This window comes from Lepidochelys kempii, chromosome 1, assembly GCF_965140285.1.
Source record: "Lepidochelys kempii isolate rLepKem1 chromosome 1, rLepKem1.hap1, whole genome shotgun sequence".
Taxonomy (NCBI): Eukaryota; Metazoa; Chordata; order Testudines; family Cheloniidae; genus Lepidochelys; species Lepidochelys kempii.
In genome coordinates, this window is record NC_136380.1 from 346,502,848 (window position 1) to 346,522,093 (window position 19,246).

General features: G+C 42.8%; 1 protein-coding gene across 6 annotated transcripts in view; it reads left to right on the forward strand.

Annotated features, from left to right (window-relative positions):
• Nucleotides 1–1,847: 1,847 nt before the first annotated feature.
• The window catches only part of LRGUK (leucine rich repeats and guanylate kinase domain containing), an 80,736-nt gene continuing 63,337 nt past the window's right edge, over nucleotides 1,848–19,246 (forward strand). For 2 of the 6 annotated variants that reach the window (XM_073328868.2, XM_073328870.2), the window contains exons 1-7: nucleotides 1,863–2,358; nucleotides 4,554–4,661; nucleotides 5,474–5,555; nucleotides 6,857–6,957; nucleotides 7,670–7,751; nucleotides 13,432–13,556; nucleotides 16,752–16,895. In XM_073328868.2, the coding sequence (XP_073184969.2) occupies nucleotides 2,074–2,358; nucleotides 4,554–4,661; nucleotides 5,474–5,555; nucleotides 6,857–6,957; nucleotides 7,670–7,751; nucleotides 13,432–13,556; nucleotides 16,752–16,895 (927 nt within the window). In that variant the 5' untranslated portion in view covers nucleotides 1,863–2,073. Of the gene's footprint in view, nucleotides 2,359–3,632; nucleotides 3,653–4,553; nucleotides 4,662–5,473; nucleotides 5,556–6,856; nucleotides 6,958–7,669; nucleotides 7,752–13,431; nucleotides 13,557–16,751; nucleotides 16,896–19,246 lie in introns of those variants that run through there. The other 4 variants (XM_073328869.2, XM_073328867.2, XM_073328871.2 and 1 more) reach the window with 4 other exon arrangements.

Below are 19,246 nucleotides of genomic sequence, written 5' to 3' on the forward strand. Positions count from 1 at the left end.
TGATTTACCCCATTTCCCAGGGTAAATCACAGTGAAGGAAATTTGAAAATAAATGTATTCTACAGAAGCCACATTACTGAAAATACCCAACAAGTACAGTTTTTTCTCAAGAGATGCCTTCTCATTTTTCAAAAACGTCCAGAGAATTTTTGTTTGCAGTGTTGTTGTAGCCGTGTCAGTCCCAGGCTATTATAGAGACAAGGTGTGTGAGTAATATCTTTTATTGGACTGTCTGTTGGTGAAAGAGACAAGTTTTGAATTTCACAGAGCTCTTCAGAAGTTGGTCCAATAAGAGATATTACCTCTCCCACCTTATCACTCACGGAATTTTTGTTTATGGGATTTTTTTTCCTGTTTTGAAAGTTGTAATTTTTTTAAATGACATTTCTAGATTTCAAAATCCAAACATTTTCAGAATGAACCTTTTTTGATGGGGTTTAGAGGGAAACCACCTTGTGACTAAGCTACCCCCTTAGAATGGCCAAAGTTACCTATTCCATCCTTCATTCCTCCCCACAAAAACAATAGGAGTTAGGATAGCCTTGTGGTTAAAACCTTGAACTGGAATTCAGAGGCCTTGGGTTCACTGCCTGGCCCTCCTACAGCCTCTTGGGGTGACCATGGGCAAGTTGCTCAGATGTCATCAGTTTTGCACCCTGTACCTGTTGCCAACTCTAGTTGGGATTCTCAACTTTGTGACCTCCCAGCTGGGTAATCACAAGCCCAGGGCTGAGAGCTGGGAGCTGGCAGGCAGGCTGTTTGTACAGTTTTTAAGCCAGAAAGTTCTCTTTGCCTGAGGCAGGGGTAGTCTATTGTTTCTTGTCAAGGTCCAGATTTCTTGGTCAAGGTATAGTCAAGGTCCAAACTCCAGAGAAAATAATAAAGATAAGTAAATACAAAGATTTCGGGGTCTATTCAAAACAGTCCGGTGATCCGGATTGCCCCGCGCTCCACCTATTGTTTGAGGCTCTAAGGGTTATCCCCCTGTCCAGTATGGGATGGGGAACACCGAGCACCCCGCCGGCGTGACCTCACATGCACCGTGCATGGTGGCAGGGGTGGGGTACTGCTGGTGGGGGGTCACGCCAGTGGGGGCAGGGTCACGGCGTTCCCCGAAGCACCAGAACGTCCTGTATTCTGTGGCTGCGGCAATGCCCACCTGGTGCCCAGGGCGGGGACCCAGCCTCCCTGCCGGCTGGCTGCACAGCCGGGCCGCTCCCGCCTGGCCTGGCACAACCCAGACTAGGGTGACCAGAGAGCACGTGTGAAAACTTGGGAGCGGGGGTGGGGGGTAATAGGAGCCCATATTAAAAAAAAAAGCCCCAAATACAGCATCAGCCGCACAGCGAGCGGGGGACAGTCCTACACCAGCTGGGCAGGGATGCTGGGTGGGCTCTGCTGCGAGGCTGGGGGAGCCAGGTGCCCAGGCCGGGGGTGGGGGGGGGTGTAGGCAAGGTGAGCTGTGCTGAGAACTACATCGCCCAGCATGCCCCGCGTCCCAACGGCTCTCCCTCGCGGTGGGAACGACATCGCCCAGCATGCCCCGCGTCCCAACGGCTCTCCCTCGCGGTGGGAACGACATCGCCCAGCATGCCCCGCGTCCCAACGGCTCTCCCTCCGGGTGGGAACGACATCGCCCAGCATGCCCCGCGTCCCAACGGCTCTCCCTCGCGGTGGGAACGACATCGCCCAGCATGCCCCGCGTCCCAACGGCTCTCCCTCGCGGTGGGAACGACATCGCCCAGCATGCCCCGCGTCCCAACGGCTCTCCCTCCGGGTGGGAACGACATCGCCCAGCATGCCCCGCGTCCCAACGGCTCTCCCTCGCGGTGGGAACTACATCGCCCAGCATGCCCCGCGTCCCAACGGCTCTCCCTCGCGGTGGGAACGACACCACCCCGCATCCGCTTGCTCCCGCTTTCCCAGGAGCCCCCGCGAGCCGGCGCCCCGTTTCCTAAGCAACGGGCTGGTAAACAAGATGGCGGCAACCGGGCCCCCGCCGGGGGGCAGCCGAGTCTGAAACACCAGCACATTCGCCCCCTTCCCCGTCTGCCCCCGCCCCCGCTGCTCCCCATGGCCGAGCGCGGGGGCGAGGAGGGCGGCACGTGGGGGCTGCCCCGCCCCCCGCCCCAGCTCCTCGGCGGGGTCCCCCTGGGACCGACGCCGCCTGGGGACGGGCCCCGCCTCGGGCAGTCGCAGCTCAGTGGCTGCGAGCCGGAGCCGCAGGCGAGGGAGGAGGATTCGGATTCGGACCCGGACCCGGACCCGGACTCGGACCCGCAGCCCATGGAGGTTCAGCTCGGTCCCCGCCCGCGGGCTGGGGGGGGCGGGGTCTGTCCCAGGAAGGCAGCGGAAAGGGTGAGGGGGCCGGGGCACATGACTTGCGCGGAGGGGCCTGGGGTTATTGAGCCTGCAGCAGAGAAGCGTGAGGGGGGATTTGACAGCAGCCTTCAGCTCCCTGAAGGGGGGGTCCCAAGAGGATGGATCTAGACTGTTCTCAGTGGTGGCAGAGGACAGAACAAGGAGCAATGGTCTCCTGTTGCAGTGGGGGAGGTCTAGGTTGGATATTAGGAAAAACTATTTCACTAGGAGGGTGGTGAAGCACTGGAATGGGTTACCTAGGGAGGCGGGGGAATCTCCTTCCTGAGAGGTTTTTAAGGCCCGGCTTGACAAAGCCCTGGCTGGGGTGATTTAGTTGGGGTTGGCCCTGCTTTGAGCAGGGGGTTGGAATAGATCAGTGGTTCTGAAACGTTCGTACTGGTGACCCCCTTCACATAGCAGGTCTCTGAGTGCGACCCCCTTTAAAAATTAAAAAACACTTTTTTATATATTTAACACCATTATAAATGGTGGAGGCGAAGCAGGGTTTGAGGTGGAGGCTGGCACCTCTCAACCCCTCCTGCAATAACTTTGCAACCCGCTGAGGGGTCCCAACCCCCAGTTTGCGAACCCCTGGACTAGATGACCTTCTGAGGTCTCTTCCAACCCTAATGTTCTATGATTCTATGACTGAGCCATTAAGGGCCGAGCTGGGCAGCACTTCCTCTGCCAGGAGGCCGCAGCCCTGTGGGATCTGCCCTGACGGTGATGGGGAAGCTCCTTCCCTTTGAACACGCAGCCCGGCTGGGGGTATGACCCAGCTCACAGGTGTTTGGAGGGTGTGGGGACGCCCGGCCCGGGTGGACAGACTGGGGCTGTGTAGACCTTGCCGTTTGGGCTGGAGCTCAGGCTCTCATGTCTAGGCAGCGGGGTGGGAGCCGCAACTCCAAAGCCCTCTGTCTACACAGCTATTTGTAGCGGGGGCAGCTCTGCCAGCCTGCCTGAATCTGTTGACCACTGGCTGGGTGGTCTGGCAGTGCCCTCCCTTGGTGTCACTGCCAGGCAGGGCAGGGGGATCTGATCATGAATTTTCTTGTCACTCCCCCCCCTCAGTGTGTCACTGTGTCAGACAGAAGGAGGGGCATAGCTGAGGCTATTTCCCTGCCCTCCATTCCTCCCTCCCCTGTGTTGCTTCCATCAGTGAGGAACTGGTGTGTTTTCTTCTTCTGCACCCTACCGGTTACCTGCCAGAAAGGAGCAGAAAGCAGGCTGGCATGCAAATTGCTGAATTAATGCAGGAGAGCAAAGGCACCTCAGCGTAGCTGTGTGCAATGTATGTGCCCAGCCCTGACGTTCAGTACCTTCCCAGGAAGGGGTGGATTTGTTTCCTTTCATCTGTCTCTAATCTACCCATTACCAAGGCATTATCACCTCATATTTTTTAATCATGTCTTAAATATCTCTGTAGCACCATCCACTGTAGTATCTCTGTAGCTCCAATTGCTGTAGGAGGTGCTAGGATTTGCATTATTACTCTTTGATAAATTATTTATCTTTGGTCCCTAGATATGAGATCATTGTGTGGCTTTTCCAAGCTCATAGGAATTTCACAAATCATTGTCTTATTTTCTCATTAAACCTGTGCACTGGTTCACTAGTGCCATCTGTTAACCACCCCCTTTGGCAGAGGACTGGTTGTTTTCTGAAAAGGATTTCACGTTACTCGGGCAAAAAAATGTTAAGGGGCCATTGATTCTCTGGATGTGTTAGTTTTTGAGTACCCAGCTTGAGATATTTTGGGTCTGATCTGCAGAAGAACTGAGCATTCATAACCCAGTTGAAGTCTAAGGGAGATGCGTGCACTCAGCGCCTCTGCAGATCAAACCCTTTCTAAAGTTGAGAATCTGAAATGTGAGGTACAGAAAACTAAATGGCCCCTTTTGAAAATGTTGAAGTCAGCCTTTTCTATTGCCCATGTGAGAGTTCAGAGCTAGTGTACAGTATGTTCTAGTACGTTTTGAATGCTAAAGTTATATCCAATGTTTTTGTTTTTCGGAGTGTATAAAGCTGTTGCAAATGGTGCCGCAGCAGGGACATGAGGCTAGAACTAAAACCTGTGTTCTGTTCTGACTTGCATCCGATGCAATCCCAGTGACTTCAGTAGGATTGAACAGTATAGTATTTGGTTTCTTAAATCTACCTAAGAGTGTGTCTGTCCTTCTGGTGTTTTGCAGGAACATTTTGATGGGGTACTGGATGAAGATACTGTCGGTGAGGCCCTGTACAAACTGGGGCGTTCAGCCCCTGGCGCCAAGTTTGTTTACCTTAATCTGTTGCTTTCAGTGAGTACAACCAAAGAACAAACATCTTTCAGCAGAGCTATCATTGTGATCACTCATGTGATTATCTGCTCACAAGGGTCATCCTAAGCTGAGCTTCACTCTTAACAGGCGATGGCCTGCGTGGCAAAATATGTCTTCTTTTTCAGGAGGCAGGCGTAATTGTTTCACCTTCTGTAGATGACACTTCTGTGCCTGTATGTGGGGACCTTTGGAAGGCTGTGACTTCACTCCTGAATCAGTCCCTCTTTGTTTTCTATTGGGAACAGCTATAGCTGTAGGTGTCAAGGATTCTCTTTACTCTGTCTCCAGGGTAACTTCCTACAGTACTCTTGTTCTGCTCAGTCAGAGCAGAGGAGAAGCGGGAGGTGATAATCCCCTTGGAATACAGCCTGTAACATCACTCTGGTGGGAGGCAATTGTTGCTGTCCAAGATCCATGGGCAACCATGGAGACAAATGTATTACTGCCTTTTTGAACAGTCTCAAGGTAAAGACAGCACAGATTAAGGCAGCTGTGTGGCAATAATTGAACTTGGTGGCTAAGTTGTTACAGACAAATTGCACTACCTTAAATAACTAAATGTAGGAGTAGGTAATTTAAAAAAAAAAATTAGCAGAGTTGAACCGAGTTAAAGATGATTCGCCACAGATTCCTCTTATATGCAGCCTGATGTGGCATTCCCTGTGGATGCAGCCATCTCTCATGACTGCATTTTTTTTTTCTGCTTTTACTTTTCCCCCCATTTGTGTCTGGTTTTGGGCATGTGGTTACACAGCGAGTTATTAAAGCTTCTTTGCTTTTTATTTTCCCAGGGATGTAATTTAAGTGACATTAGCATTCTCTCCAGATACATTCACCTAGAGAAGTTGGAGCTTTCATACAATAAAATTAATGGTATGTAGTAAGTACTCTAGTAAACTCTTGGCTTGTAAAATCATTTAAGATGAAAAATGCAGTGTTCTGTGTAGCTTTAATATCACAAAAACCTGTCCACACATTAATGACATCACTAATCCAACTCTGTGGAGTGATACAGTAGCTGCGTCTCCTTGAGAATGATTTACTGATGGTATTCATAGAGCTGTACCAGCATATGCTAGGCAACATGAAAGTAAAGATTATTGTCCAGTTTACTATTTGGACATAAAGTGCAAACAACCATGTTAGTGCAAGGTTAAGGTGGAGATTTTACACTTGCAAACATCAGAGCACATAAAGTTATGTCTGTGATAGCTATTCCAGTCTTGGGAGTTCTCTTCAGCAAAGATTTCCAGCTGAGGTTGAAGTGTACCAAATTGCGTGCTACTTTTATGGATGATCACAACTGGGGAGTAGGACGAGACCCACCAGACTAATAATCAGGTCTCATGTCATTTTATTCTGTGTTTGCACAGCACCTAGCACAATGGGTCCTGGTCCATGGTTATTAATAATAATAATAAATAAGTAAGGCCTGTGCAGTAACCTGCTGCATCATGTAGCCTCTGCCTTAGTACTTATACATTTGGAGAGCTGGAGATCAGTGCACCTCTGTGACTGTAACAACCTCGCTGTGCCCATTTTACTTTTTTCCAAGTAGAGTACCAAATAGATGCCTGAACTGAATAGGGCCCTTCTCCCAAGAGATAATCACTCCTTTCTTGACCCCTTTAAGATTATGTCTTTTATGAAATAATTCAGGGGGGGGAATCTAAATTCAGGGGGGGAAATCACATGCTCTGCTATTATGCATATACCTCTTAAAATCGGTGTGAGTGATGCTGTGTGGAAGATAGATAATTTGTGACTGATCTAAATATACATATTCAGCCTTGTATGAGACTAAAGAGCCTAAGTCACTTTTGGAAATGAGATTTAGGCTCATAAATCACTAAGGCTCTTTTGAAAATTTTATCTCTAGGTGACAAAGTTAAATTAGGATGATAGAAAACTAAACCAATTTTAAAAAATAGGGATTTGATTTAGGAATTGGGCGTTTATCTCTGTCTTGAGTTGTTCACAAAGTATCTTTTGTGTAGGAAGAGGTGCGAATACATTGAATTACTGCGTGCCAAGCCTTGCTTTGTGTCTTGCATGATTTAAAATTGATTTTTGGTTGCTAGTGGGTGTAATTACTATATTATATTATGACTCTGTAATCTATGTATTTCCCTATGTATTATTTTACTTAATTTGCCGTTTTCCCTTTGTTATAGATCTGTCTTGTGTCAGTCACATGCCTTACTTACTGGAACTTGATGCTTCCAATAATGAACTGACTACATACTTTGATTTCAAGCCACCTAAAAATCTCAAGGTAAGTTGTGAAAAATGTCCTTTGTCAGGTTTGAATTCAAAGAGGCCTTTTAAACGTAATTTAGATTCTGTATTAGGCCAGGCAAAGAGATCAAACTTTCTTTGTCCCCTACACATCCATCTTATTCTGGTTGCCATTTAAAAAAAATAATTGCACCTCTCATTTGGTTTCACGTTCCTGAACCCCAAACACTATGGGAATGGCATTTTACACAGTTCGTTGTACTGGTTAAGATTTTGCCAAATGAATCAAATCTTGAATGGAATCAATTCTTACCTTTCAGACTGACTGGTACCAATTGATACTGTGAAAGATGTGTGTGAAGTATAGCCATATATTGTTCCACTTTCTCTGCTATTGTTTTGATATAGTCCACTATGGTTTACAAAGATCTGTATATTATTTTGAAACACTACCACTATGGATTCCTCTGCTTTCCCTTCCTGATCTCTAATCTTTATGCATCATTGCCAGGACCATTTAATATTGTCTGTAGGAGGAACAAAGAATAGCTAATGAAGCTTCCAAAATTTGAGTTATGTATCTAATAAAAAACCCTTTTGTTATGTCTCACCATGTATTAATATTAATGACCCTTTTATTTTGTCTACAAAACCCACCACAAATATAATGGAAAAGCCAGTTAGTTTCACAGGGGAGTGGAAAGTGCAGAAGAAAGAAAAGCAACCTTGTGTGTCCTTTTTCTCTTCAGGAGGTGGATTTTTCGTACAATCAAATACCTGAAATGCGTGATCTGTCTGCATACCAGTCACTTACTAAACTCACACTGGACCGTATCCTTTGTGGAAACCACAACAGGAGAAGGTAGTTTGTTGTTGTGAAGGCTGTTCATTCTGTGTAGCTGCCCATCTTTACTGTGTAGCTTCACTCAACCATACAATTCTGCCTTGAAAATCAAGGTGAAATAGTTTTAAATCTAATGATGAAATTGATTTTAACTTAGTAAAACATTCATATTTATCAAGGCAGGGTGGGTGGGAGTGTTTGTGAAGATCAAATTCTCTATGCTTGTCAAGGGAAAACAAAAAACCTTCATGGCCTGAAAAGCTAAGAAAGCCGTGAATCATACTCCCCAGACATGGCAAAGATGATAAACAAATGCTCACTGCAGCACTGGGATATGAAGTGTGATCTTTGGAGTTTACTTAAACTCCTTTGTGCTCAGATGCAGGATTTCCCTAAGCTATAAGTGAGAAGCTGGGGGGGGAAGACAGGGTAAATCTCTCCAAAGTTGCCTGTTCTGTACATTTCCTCTAAAGCTCAGATACTGGCCACTATCAGGGCAGAATACTGGGCTAGATGGACCATTGGTGTGACCCAGTCTGATTGTTCTTATGATATACACCTGTTAAAGAAAGAATTTAATGTTAATATGAATAATAAATAATAATTACTTGGGCCTGTGGTATTAATTTAGATGTCATATATGGGCTAAACATGTTAACATAATCAAGTCACTGTCCAACATTAAATAGTGTTAAATAAGGTCTGTGGTTTTGTATACAGAGACCTCAGCCTGCTTAGTACCATGGCAAACACACCATTAACAATCCTTTGAACTTTAGAAGGAAAAAGAGTTAACACATTTGAAATGTTAAATATTAAATAAGGCTTTCATTTTGAATAATATCCCTTATTCCTTTTTACTGGAGAGTTTTTAAAAGAAAAAAACAACCACCTTGTTTGACAGTCTCTTAGGTAGATGATAATAGCTGTCCATTTGAGGAAGAGAGAAGTTAGTTGAGACAGACTGGAGCTGCTGCTGTTAAAGTCTGATCCTGTTTCATCCCAGGTGGCGGTTGGGATCCAGCTATAGCTAGCAAAGGTGGTGATGTCATCTGGGTCCCTCTCTCTGGCTCAGCCTGGTCAGGACATCTTTCAGGATTAGGATGAAGAAGTTCTGGGGTCCCAGGAGATGGTGGGGGTGGAACCCATGATGGTGAAGCTTGGACCTGTAGCCAATTTTTCTCCCAAAATCTCTTCCTTTAAGGACCCCAAAAGGGAGTGATAGGTGGAATAGCCCACTCCCTCTTTATTTTGTCCACCAATTAGGTCTAGTTTCCAACACACCAATTTTGGTTCACTGATTTTTAGTTGCACACTTTTCTGGTTTACCAAGCGTGATCTTAACACAGTCCTTAAGTTATATAAGGAGACTTTTTTTTATTTGGACTAATTCAATCTTTCTGTCTCTCTTTTGATCCTTTTCCCATCAACATTTGTTATTCTGTCTTATTGTGACATTTTATAAGCTGTCATGTACTTGTTACAATTGAGCTCATAATTAGGGTAAATTTGTAGGCCCAATTATTACAATAAGCCTCAGTCATGGACCAGGACCCCCATTGTGCTAGGTGCTGGACAAAAACCAAACAAAAAGACAGTGCCTGCCCCAAAGAACTTATAATCCAAGTACAGTATAAGACAAAAGACAATGGATGGATACTGACAGATGGGGGGAGTACAAGGAAACAGACAGTGTTAATCACCAGGATTTGAAAGGTCTCAGCACACCAATGGCTTAACAGTTGTCGGGATTTTGTTGGCGTCACAACGAAGGAGAGTTAATGGGCAGGAAGTTCCTGCTTTTCGCATTAAAGGGGGTTCAGCATTTATGTAGATTTAATTTGATTGACTGAAAATCAGCTTGGTGACAGGTGAGCTGCTTTAACTGAAAAAACTTTCTGCTGTGTAACCTCAAAAGTAGCTAAAATGGACTGATTTTCAGGTTCCCACAGAGTCCGGGAAAGTTAAGGCTATTAAATGTCAGTGTACAAGATCGTGCTTGTATATGAGGTAAGACTACACACGGTGCAAATTGTTCTCAAAAACACCTTTCAGTCTGTGAGTATGCTGCCCAGGTTGTGGGGTAGTAAACCTCATTCTGGTGGAGATCTGATAAGGATGTGTTAGATACTTAAGTTTTTCCACGGTCTGCTTTTCCAAGGCACCTGCTGTGCAGAACTGTCCTTATTCCTCCTGAAGGCTCTCCTTCTCCTACACTTTTCTAAGGCTTGGTCAAGGGTGTGACAAAAACTCCATTATAGACACAGCTGTGCTGACAGAAGCGTGCTTCTGTCCGCTTAGGTAATGGGATTCAGAGGGGAGGTGTTCCTACATGGACAGAAAACCTCCTTCTGTTGGTGCACACCACATTTACACTAGGGGGCTATACAACCATAGCCATGCCAGTAAAGGGTCTGTAGTCTAGACACGGTCTAAGCTAATGCTCTGTGTTGCTCTTTTGTATTCCCATGTAAGCTTATAAATGCTTATTGAGCCTTAGGAACCTCTTTTCTCCTGCCTTGCACATTACATCCTGAGTCTGCTCCAGGAGGAGAGGATTGCAGGCTGTATCATTTTGGTTCCTTGTCTTCTATACTCAAGTAACCCTATTACTGAAGGATGTTATTTCAGGATTCTTATTTCTCACAGGGGTGGATAGCTCATTTGCAGGGTTTTCATGTTACATTATTGACAAGTTTCATAAGGTGTACAGGTGACATGATTCTTGTTGGAGAATGGCACTGAGACGCCATTCAAATTTCCTATTGCAAAGCAAAAATAACGTGACCAAAGAAAAGGGTCAAGGGTTGTTATCACTGATTTGAATAGGAATTAGGATTTTTCATTTGCTTTGAATGCAGTAGTTCAATATCTTTATTTGCTGGCAACAAATCAAATGAATCAATATGGGAAGAACAACTGTGTGTATGAGTGCATCAGGACCATTTGAAATTCAGAACATGAATGCAAAGTTTAAAATGCAACATGGCACCATTCCTAACTCGTGTCAAGCAAAACTCTCAGAAGACATGGCAGCCAAAACAAGCTGTTCTTATAATCTACAAATGAAACAACATTTCTTAGATATCTTACAGTGGTGAAAGTGTTTGGGATGCATTTCTTAGCAGACAGTAACTAAGCATCTCTTGCCATATTTCAGTGAGTTGTGATGCAGATGGTAAGGTCATTACAAGTTTTCCTGACAGTTGCACACACAAACTTACCTGACAGGATTATAAATTAATCTTCGTAGAGGAAATTGTCTAAAACAGAAAGGAATACAGTTTACTAAGGCAGTAATACCTGACCAACCAGTTGTAGTGGGCCATTAAGATTCTAAAATTGGTTGTTAGTGCTGACTGATCTCCTGCATCTTATTGGTGCAATCACCTTTTATTTTACGTTTGTAATCTCTTGGAACCTAATAGGCTGGTGTTCTACTTACTGGCAATCAATGAATGAGTGGGTCCACTGTGACCAATATCAATCATGTGCCCACTGAAGTTTTGCCATAGGCTTCAATTGGAAGAGGAGCAACCCTATTTTGTCAGAAAGTCACTGTCTAACTATCAAGTGTGGTACACTTAATCCTGCCTCAGCACAGGGGGATGGACTAGATGACCTCTTGAGGTCTCTTCCAGTCCTACATTCTATTGTGGTCTGAGTGCACTTTTCAAAATACGTCAAGCAGCCTAGCATAGGCCTAAAATAGGCATAAAATGATAGCTCTACAGTAGGAAAATGATAGATCCTACTAGGTAGGAATCTAGGTTAGAATGTAGTGTTGGGGTTTAGTTATAGTTTGACACTGTTAGTGCAGATTGGGCCAATCCGTGTTAGGGGGTGTGTGGCAAAAGCTGGCCAAACCCTGTCATTCAGCACAACAACAGTCAACCTATGGAACTCGTTGTCTGGGAATGTTGTGAAGGCCAAAAGTATAACTTGGTTCAAAAAAGAATTAGAGAAGTTCATGGAGGATAGGCCCATCAGTGGCTATTAGCCAAGATGGTCAGGGATGCAACGCCATGCTCTGGGTGTCCCTAAACCTCTAATTGCCAGAAGCTGAGACTGGATCACAGGTGATGGATCACTCAATAAATTGCCCTGTTCTGTTCATTCCCTTTGAATCATCTGGCACCAGCCACTGTTGGAAGACAAGATACTGGGCTAGATGTGCTGCTGTTCTTGTCTTCTTATAACTAGATTGTATTTTCTTTCATTACCCTTGTAGGATAAATGCAGCTCCTAATTGCATTTGATTAGAATTATTGGTATGGTTCTGGCAAGGAAAAAATAACCTGATTGTTTGTCTACAGGCATCTAAGAATTGAAATGTGGTTGGTTGTGTTACAAAAAGAAGTCGCTGTCCCAGTTTTCAGACTGGTATCATTCTCTCATGTACATTAAAATGAAATATTGTTGCCCCTGTGATTGCATAAAGGCATCAGTCTGAATCCTGCTTGTTCTACTTTGGAGTATTGTAGCAGGGTTTCTTATTTATATTCTCTTGTTTTTAAAGTGTCTGATTCCATTTTGGTCTTATGTGATATGGTTAGTTTTGCCTTTGCTTTACTTTAAATTAAAATGTCACAGTCACCACCACTTGGACACAGAATCGATACTGAGACTGTTATAACTTACTTCAAATTCAAGTAAAAATTTGAATGCCTAAATAATATCATGGATAATGTATATTATACTTATTTATTGTTATGTTTTATGGTCTATGCAGTAATGCTTTGGGGTCTTATTGTGCTAGGTGCTGCACAAGTGTATAGTAAAGTATAGTCCCTGCCTCAAAGAATTTATAATCTTGCATCTTGGATCCTGCAACTGACTTGAATCATAGAATCAAGGTTGGAAGGGACCTCAGGAGCCCATCTAGTCCAAGCCCCTGCTCAAAGAAGATTTGCCCTTGGTGAATTCATGCTGATTTGCCCATGACTTGCCCTTGGTGAATCCATGCTGACTGTTCCTGATCACTTTCCTCTCCTCTAAGTGTTTCACAATTGATTCCTTGGGGACCTGCTCCATGATTTTTCCAGGGACTGAGGTGAGTCTGACTGGCCTGTAGTTCCCCAGATCCTCCTCCTTCCCTTTTTTAAAGATAGGCACTACATTAGCCTTTTTCCAGTCATCCGGGACCTCCCCGGATCTCCATGAGTTTTCAAAGATAACTGCCGATGGCTCTGCAATCACATCTGCCAACAGCTTTAGCACCCTCGGATGCAGTGCATCCGGCCCCATGGACTTGTGCTCGTCCAGCTTTCCTAAATAGTCCTGAACCACTTCTGTCTCCACAGAGGGCTGGTCACCTCCTCCCCATGCTGTGCTGCCCAATGCAGTAGTCTGGGAGCTGAGCTGACCTTGTTCATGAAGACAGAGGCAAAACTTGACATGGGTGGAGCCCCATTGACTTCAGTGGACCTCCCAACAGGTGTAAAGAACTGCCCACATGCACGCAGTTGCAGGATTGGGGCTCGGGCTTGAGAGACAAGATGTAACTGGTGGTTGAAACAAATAAGTTACAATGGAAGGAGGAAGACACGGTATTAGTAAAATGAACGTCTGTATATGAGAGAGAAACCAACCTGCTAACTTAGTTCTAAATATTGCTATGATTTTTTGTATGTGATTATTTTCCTTAAGTGCAACACTGATGCATAGATAATAATATAGAGGAGATCAAAGGGCTAGAGAAGTGCCATAGTCTGACTTATCTTAGCTTGGCACACAACAGGATCACTACAATCAATGGCCTGAAAAACTTACCTATCAAAATACTCTGTCTGGTAAGTGATGAGTTAATTTTTTTTAATAAAGGCTTTCTTTTTTAAATGGTCTAGTTCATCTCCTTTAGAAATGTATTTGTGTTAAGTAAAGGCTGGTTTCCATAGTTCTGTTTATAGTGGTTACAAGTAAACTTTGGTTAAAAGTTTGCTTTTGTACTGTATACTGTTTTAGTAATGTCCTATCTCATTTTCTCTTTGGTAACCCTTTTAGAAGATAAAAATATCAACAGTGTGTGAGCCCTAAATATAACGTTTGAAAGAATCAAAACTTTATTTTGAAAGAATCAGATGTGTATAGAAAAAATGAATTAATTAAATTGAAAACGGTGATGTTTTGAAATAGACATTCCCTTGCAAAGTTGTTTTGGTTTAGAGTAGCATGGGGTCTGAGGGGTGAAAGGGAAACTGACCAGTCTACATTTATTTTCCAAGATGAGTAAAATTCAGTAAGTTAATAACATCAATTATAGAAGAAAACTTACTTTGAGGCTCTTGAAGTCAAAGTGGCAACATGGTCCAATGAATAAGTCATGGGCCTTATTTCAGGATATGTTGATTCTGTTCCTGACTCCCACACTGTGTGGTTCGCTTACCTCAGTGTGCCTTTGTGTCTCAGTTTCCCCTTCTGTAAAATGGGGATAATACCTAGCCTTATTTGTAAAGCCCTTTGCGATTCTTTAGTGAAAAGTGCTACATAAATGCTAAGTAGTAATAGCTGTAAGTGGTGGTAGAAACGTATATAAGAATATTTTTAAATGAGCTGAAAGTGTGCTTTTAAATCGTTGTAAAAGCACAAAGTACATTTTTCCACCTCTTCATTTTATTTTCTTTGTAATTATGATCTTTAAAATAATGTAATTGATATCTTCAAGAACTTGAATCTGAAAATACATATGTACCTGCTTAAGTTTATACACATTAATAGCAAATAAATACATTAGTGTGTCATGTAAAGCAAGTTCTTTATTTTTAAGTCCATAAAATTTTTAATTTGTTTTTTCTGTGCTAACGTACAAAATGGCACCGTAGTATAGAAAAGAATAGTTAAATCCTACATAAGTCAAATGCAGTTGTTCCTTGCACTTCTTTAACTGTGTCTTATTTTAATATGCACTAGAATGTGTTCATTTTTAATAGTGGACAAAGTAATGAGCACTCTTGTATTTCAGGCATACCATTCTTTGCAAATCCCTCAGTGCCAGTGAATCTGGAGCTCTGGCTCTCAGTGGAAGTAGAAAAGATTGATTCAGATTGAGAAAAATCCTATATTTAAAAAAAATGAAATGAATTATGAACTGGTTGAAAACTAAATTTTCAGAAAGATCTCTTTTCTCTTTATACAGTGTAAAAAACACTTATTCATCCTTTTCTTTACGTAGCAACAGAGCAAGTCACTTAACTTCTCTGTTTCTGTTTCCCCATCTGTAAAAGGGGCTAATAATACTTATACCTAATTAGTTGTATTTGAAAATGTTTTGAAGGTGAAAACTGCTATGAAACTGCAAAGCATTATTAATATGACCACTTTCTGTATTTTTGTATTTCCATGCTACTGTGACTGCTCACATAAAGACTTCTCTTTTTTCTTTAATCAGCAAAGTAGGTAATCACATAAAAATGATGTAAATAGTGAAATTTCAATGTAGTGTTTTCTTTTACAAATTCAGGAAAGATGTAAACAGACTGTACATGGCAGAAAAGGGTTATTTTTTCCTGTTGATTCAGCTTTCTTTCCCATTCCCTCTTGAGCTCTTTAGGAAAGAAAATAGAACAGTCTCAAGTTCAGAAGAAGGAACATCAGTAACTGAAAAAACTGCTTAGATATGCCAAAGAGGCCATATTCTGCCCTTGTTTGCAAAAAATAATGAATAGTGCTGTAATGAACTGGATGCTCAGGAAGTTTACACTTTCCAAAAGAGGATTCCTCACACAAATCCCTTGGTGCACAGAAATTTGTTTGTACCATTTGCACAGCACTTTGCAACTACGACTCTTAGCTGTACCTTATTGAGCAGAAGTCTCATGAGGAAGAGGGAGGGAAGAGAGAGTGTCCTTGCTATTAATAGCCCGATCAAAGATTTAAAAGTCAGGAAAAATGTCAATGGTAGACAACCGGATCAACATTGCAATGCATTTATTTATTTATTTCTCTAGTTCCTAAATATTCATTAATAGCATTTGAACTTCCAAAATAGCTTTCAGCATACAGTGACGCTGGTGGAATGAGATACGTAGCTTTCAAGGTTATGGTTACAGATTGCATCAGTAATTGGGGCCCAAGATTAACGCACAAGCTAGCATGCTATACCATGCTAGGAGTTGATAATAGGGATGGCTGTATGATTGATGGGGCTTCAAGAAATGAAACTACCTGGAACCTATGCAGAAACATGTGATCTTCTCATCTGTTTTCTTTTGTGGAGAAAGGGGAATCAGGCCTTGTGTGGTGTACAATGAAAAGCTACTTCAGGGGCCCCCAAAAGCACTGAGTAATCCCAACTATCAGATTCTGATATGCTTCCTTACAATAATTTCAGTGGTGGTATTAATGGAGTAAGATACTACCCAAACTAGAGATTTCCTTAGGTTAACAACCCACTGAGGTGAATAAGATAAGTTGACACATCAGAGAGCTATTGTTTCAGGCTGCCTGCAGAGTCAGGAAAATAACAGTATATTGGTTTATGTACAGTTTACATTTTGATCTTTTTGCAGGCATATAGGTAACAAACATAATTTTTAAATAGATGAAAGCTTGGCTTCTGGGCACAATTCTACCGTGGTGAGGGGATTCTGTAGCCACTTCCATGGCTATGAAATTGCAGAGAAAATCAGGGCCCAGTTTATTTTACTGACACGCATCACCAACCTGCTGCTTAAGGTAGTGCACTGAAGATAAACCAGTCAAGAGGTTGCCCCGTTTGTTACTTCTTGAGTAGAATGAGAAATTATAAACTGGCATCTCAAGGTGAGGCTGGGATTAATATGAGGGACAATGTTACTTTCATGCAATGCTAATGTATACAAGACCCAGGAGAAGAGAAATGGCCTGTCCTGTTCTACTAAGACTGTAAATGGTATTTAAAGTGAACACAGAAATTACCCATTTAGACAGTAGGATGTTGTTCCTTGTCAGAAACATTTTTTTCATGAAAGCTGATGAGAACTTATTATATACTTTGGATTGATTTTCAGTGCTCTAACCAGATTGAGAAGATAACCGGTTTGGAGGACCTGAAAGTCCTGCAGAACTTGGACTTGTCTAGTAATAAAATCAGCAGCTTAGAAGGTTTGGAGGAGCATGATCTACTAGAAGTGATCAACCTAGAAAATAATCAGGTAACATCCTTCATACTAATCTGAATTGTTTTTAGCTTTACCGTCTCTTTCTGAAATTCAGCTCTTCGAAGGTTCAGCCAAAAATCGCATAACGCTACAAGAAAGAAATGACTTTCACTTTACAACCCATTCTGCCACCCTTGCTTATGTTGAGTAGAACCTTACTCCCTGCTCTTGTTTAATTGCTTGGACTAATTTCTGTTTATGTGGGTAACTCTGAGGGAGCATTTAGTGCTCATGACAGCATTCCCTAGAATGAATACCACATTGCAGGGAAGGGCTGCACAGGCACTGACTCTGGGCGCTACGGGACTGGAGCACCCTTGGGAAAAAAATAATGGGAGCTCAGCACCCACCGGTCACCCAGATCAGCTCTGTGCCTCCCCCCCCCAGCGCCTCCCACCCACCATGATCAGCTGTTCAGTGGCGTGCAGGAGGCATTGTGTGGGAAGAGGAGGAGTGGGGGATGGGAAGAGGCAAGGGGGAAGGGGTGGAGTGGGGGCGGGGCCTGGGGTGGAGTGGGGGTCCAACACCCTCAGGGAAATCACAAAGTCAGTGCCTCTGCATGGCTGTGCTGCCTTCTTCCATCCAGCTGTGCCAGAGAACCTCTACTTATACCTTAGCTACTCCAGCATCCAACCCCAACAGATCTTGCCAATGTCCCTCAATCCTGTAACATGCAGGAGGTCAGACTGGATGATCATGATGATCCCTTCTGACCTTAAAGTATGTGAGCTTCTCCTGGGCCTCTGTCATAGAATACCAGTCATGCATACTGTAAAATGGCTTTTGTTATACAGATAAATGTTCACTGGAGACTAGGGTCAGACTATCCAGCTCTTTTATATCTGTAATCTTAACAAGGATTTGAACCCTGGGCCCTATAGGCAACAATTAATCCATTAACCCAGCAGATCACTGAGACACCAAGGTCTTTAATTTCAGAAATGACCCTCAGTGGATGAAGTAATATATTTTATTGGACCATTTTCTGTTGGTGAATTCAATAAAAGATACTACCTAACCCACTTTGTGTCTCTAATCCTGTGACCAACAAGGCTGCAACACAGTCTACCTCGATGGATGAGTCATTCTCCTTTCAAAGCCAAGACTTTGTGGTTATGATCTTAACCCACCTGAAATTATGTATTTTAAAATGCAAATAAAAAGCAACAATAAAAACTGGAAATTGAAATATTCAGATTATTCTCCCAATTTTCAGGATACATCTACAAGCATTAACATAACCATTGTGAATTCTCTTTATAGCGTCATATTCAGTTCAACATTTAAAAACACATCAGTGTTTAAAATCACACAAGGCAGGATGCTAACTATAGCATGGTCCATCATTAGAATTAATAATGCAGCCTCCATTGCCTCATGTAGTTTTTTGTTCTCTATAGCAGGCAAAAGCTATTAATTCTGCCTCATCAACATTTGGTTTATGTCCTCTTTTAATGAAATGTTACTGAAACTGATCAATGAATTACCACCTTTCCAATATCTCCTTCTCTAGAGTGACTTTAAGGGGATATTGCTAACATTGGTAAAATCTCAAATTTCATTTACCTGAAAATGTTGCATTAAACTATTCAGTGTTCAGTCAGTATCTTAGGTGGCTAGTGTTCTTTTTTTGACAATTTCAGAATAACAGCCGTGTTAGTCTGTATTTGCAAAAAGAAAAGGAGTACTTGTGGCACCTTAGAGACTAACCAATTTATTTGAGCATAAGCTTTCGTTGAGCTACAGCTTACTTCATCGGATGAAGTGAGCTGTAGCTCACGAAAGCTTATGCTCAAATAAATTGGTTAGTCTCTAAGGTGCCACAAGTACTCCTTTTTTTTTTTTTTTTTCACAATGGTATTGGAGTCAATGTATTTTACTAAAAATTCCAAACCATGTTACCTACTAGTGCGGAGTTTCTCTATTATCGCGAATGATCACACTGGATTTCATCTTCTCCCACTTTCAAGGGTTGGAAGAAAGGTCTGGAACCAGTTCTGACTCTGGAACAGTCTTCCAAGTGTTTACAGCTTCTTCCATATGAATGGATCGGAGGCAGGACTTATGGTTCTTATATCCCTGAACTTTAATCCCTGAGCAAATGGAGTAGCATTGTGATCTATGGCCCTCATTTAGATATCTTAGACAGTGGTTATGAGGGTCAAAATAGAGAATGTAGAGCTGTAAGGGCTGTTCCTTGATCCCTATGATCTTTTGAAGGTTTTGTCATATATAGCAAGTAAGAAAGATTTTATGGGGAAATTTCCCTCTAAAAACAACATTAGGGTGCAGAACCAAGAAACAATAAATTATCTACTTCCAGAGGGAAAACCTCTATCTAGGGG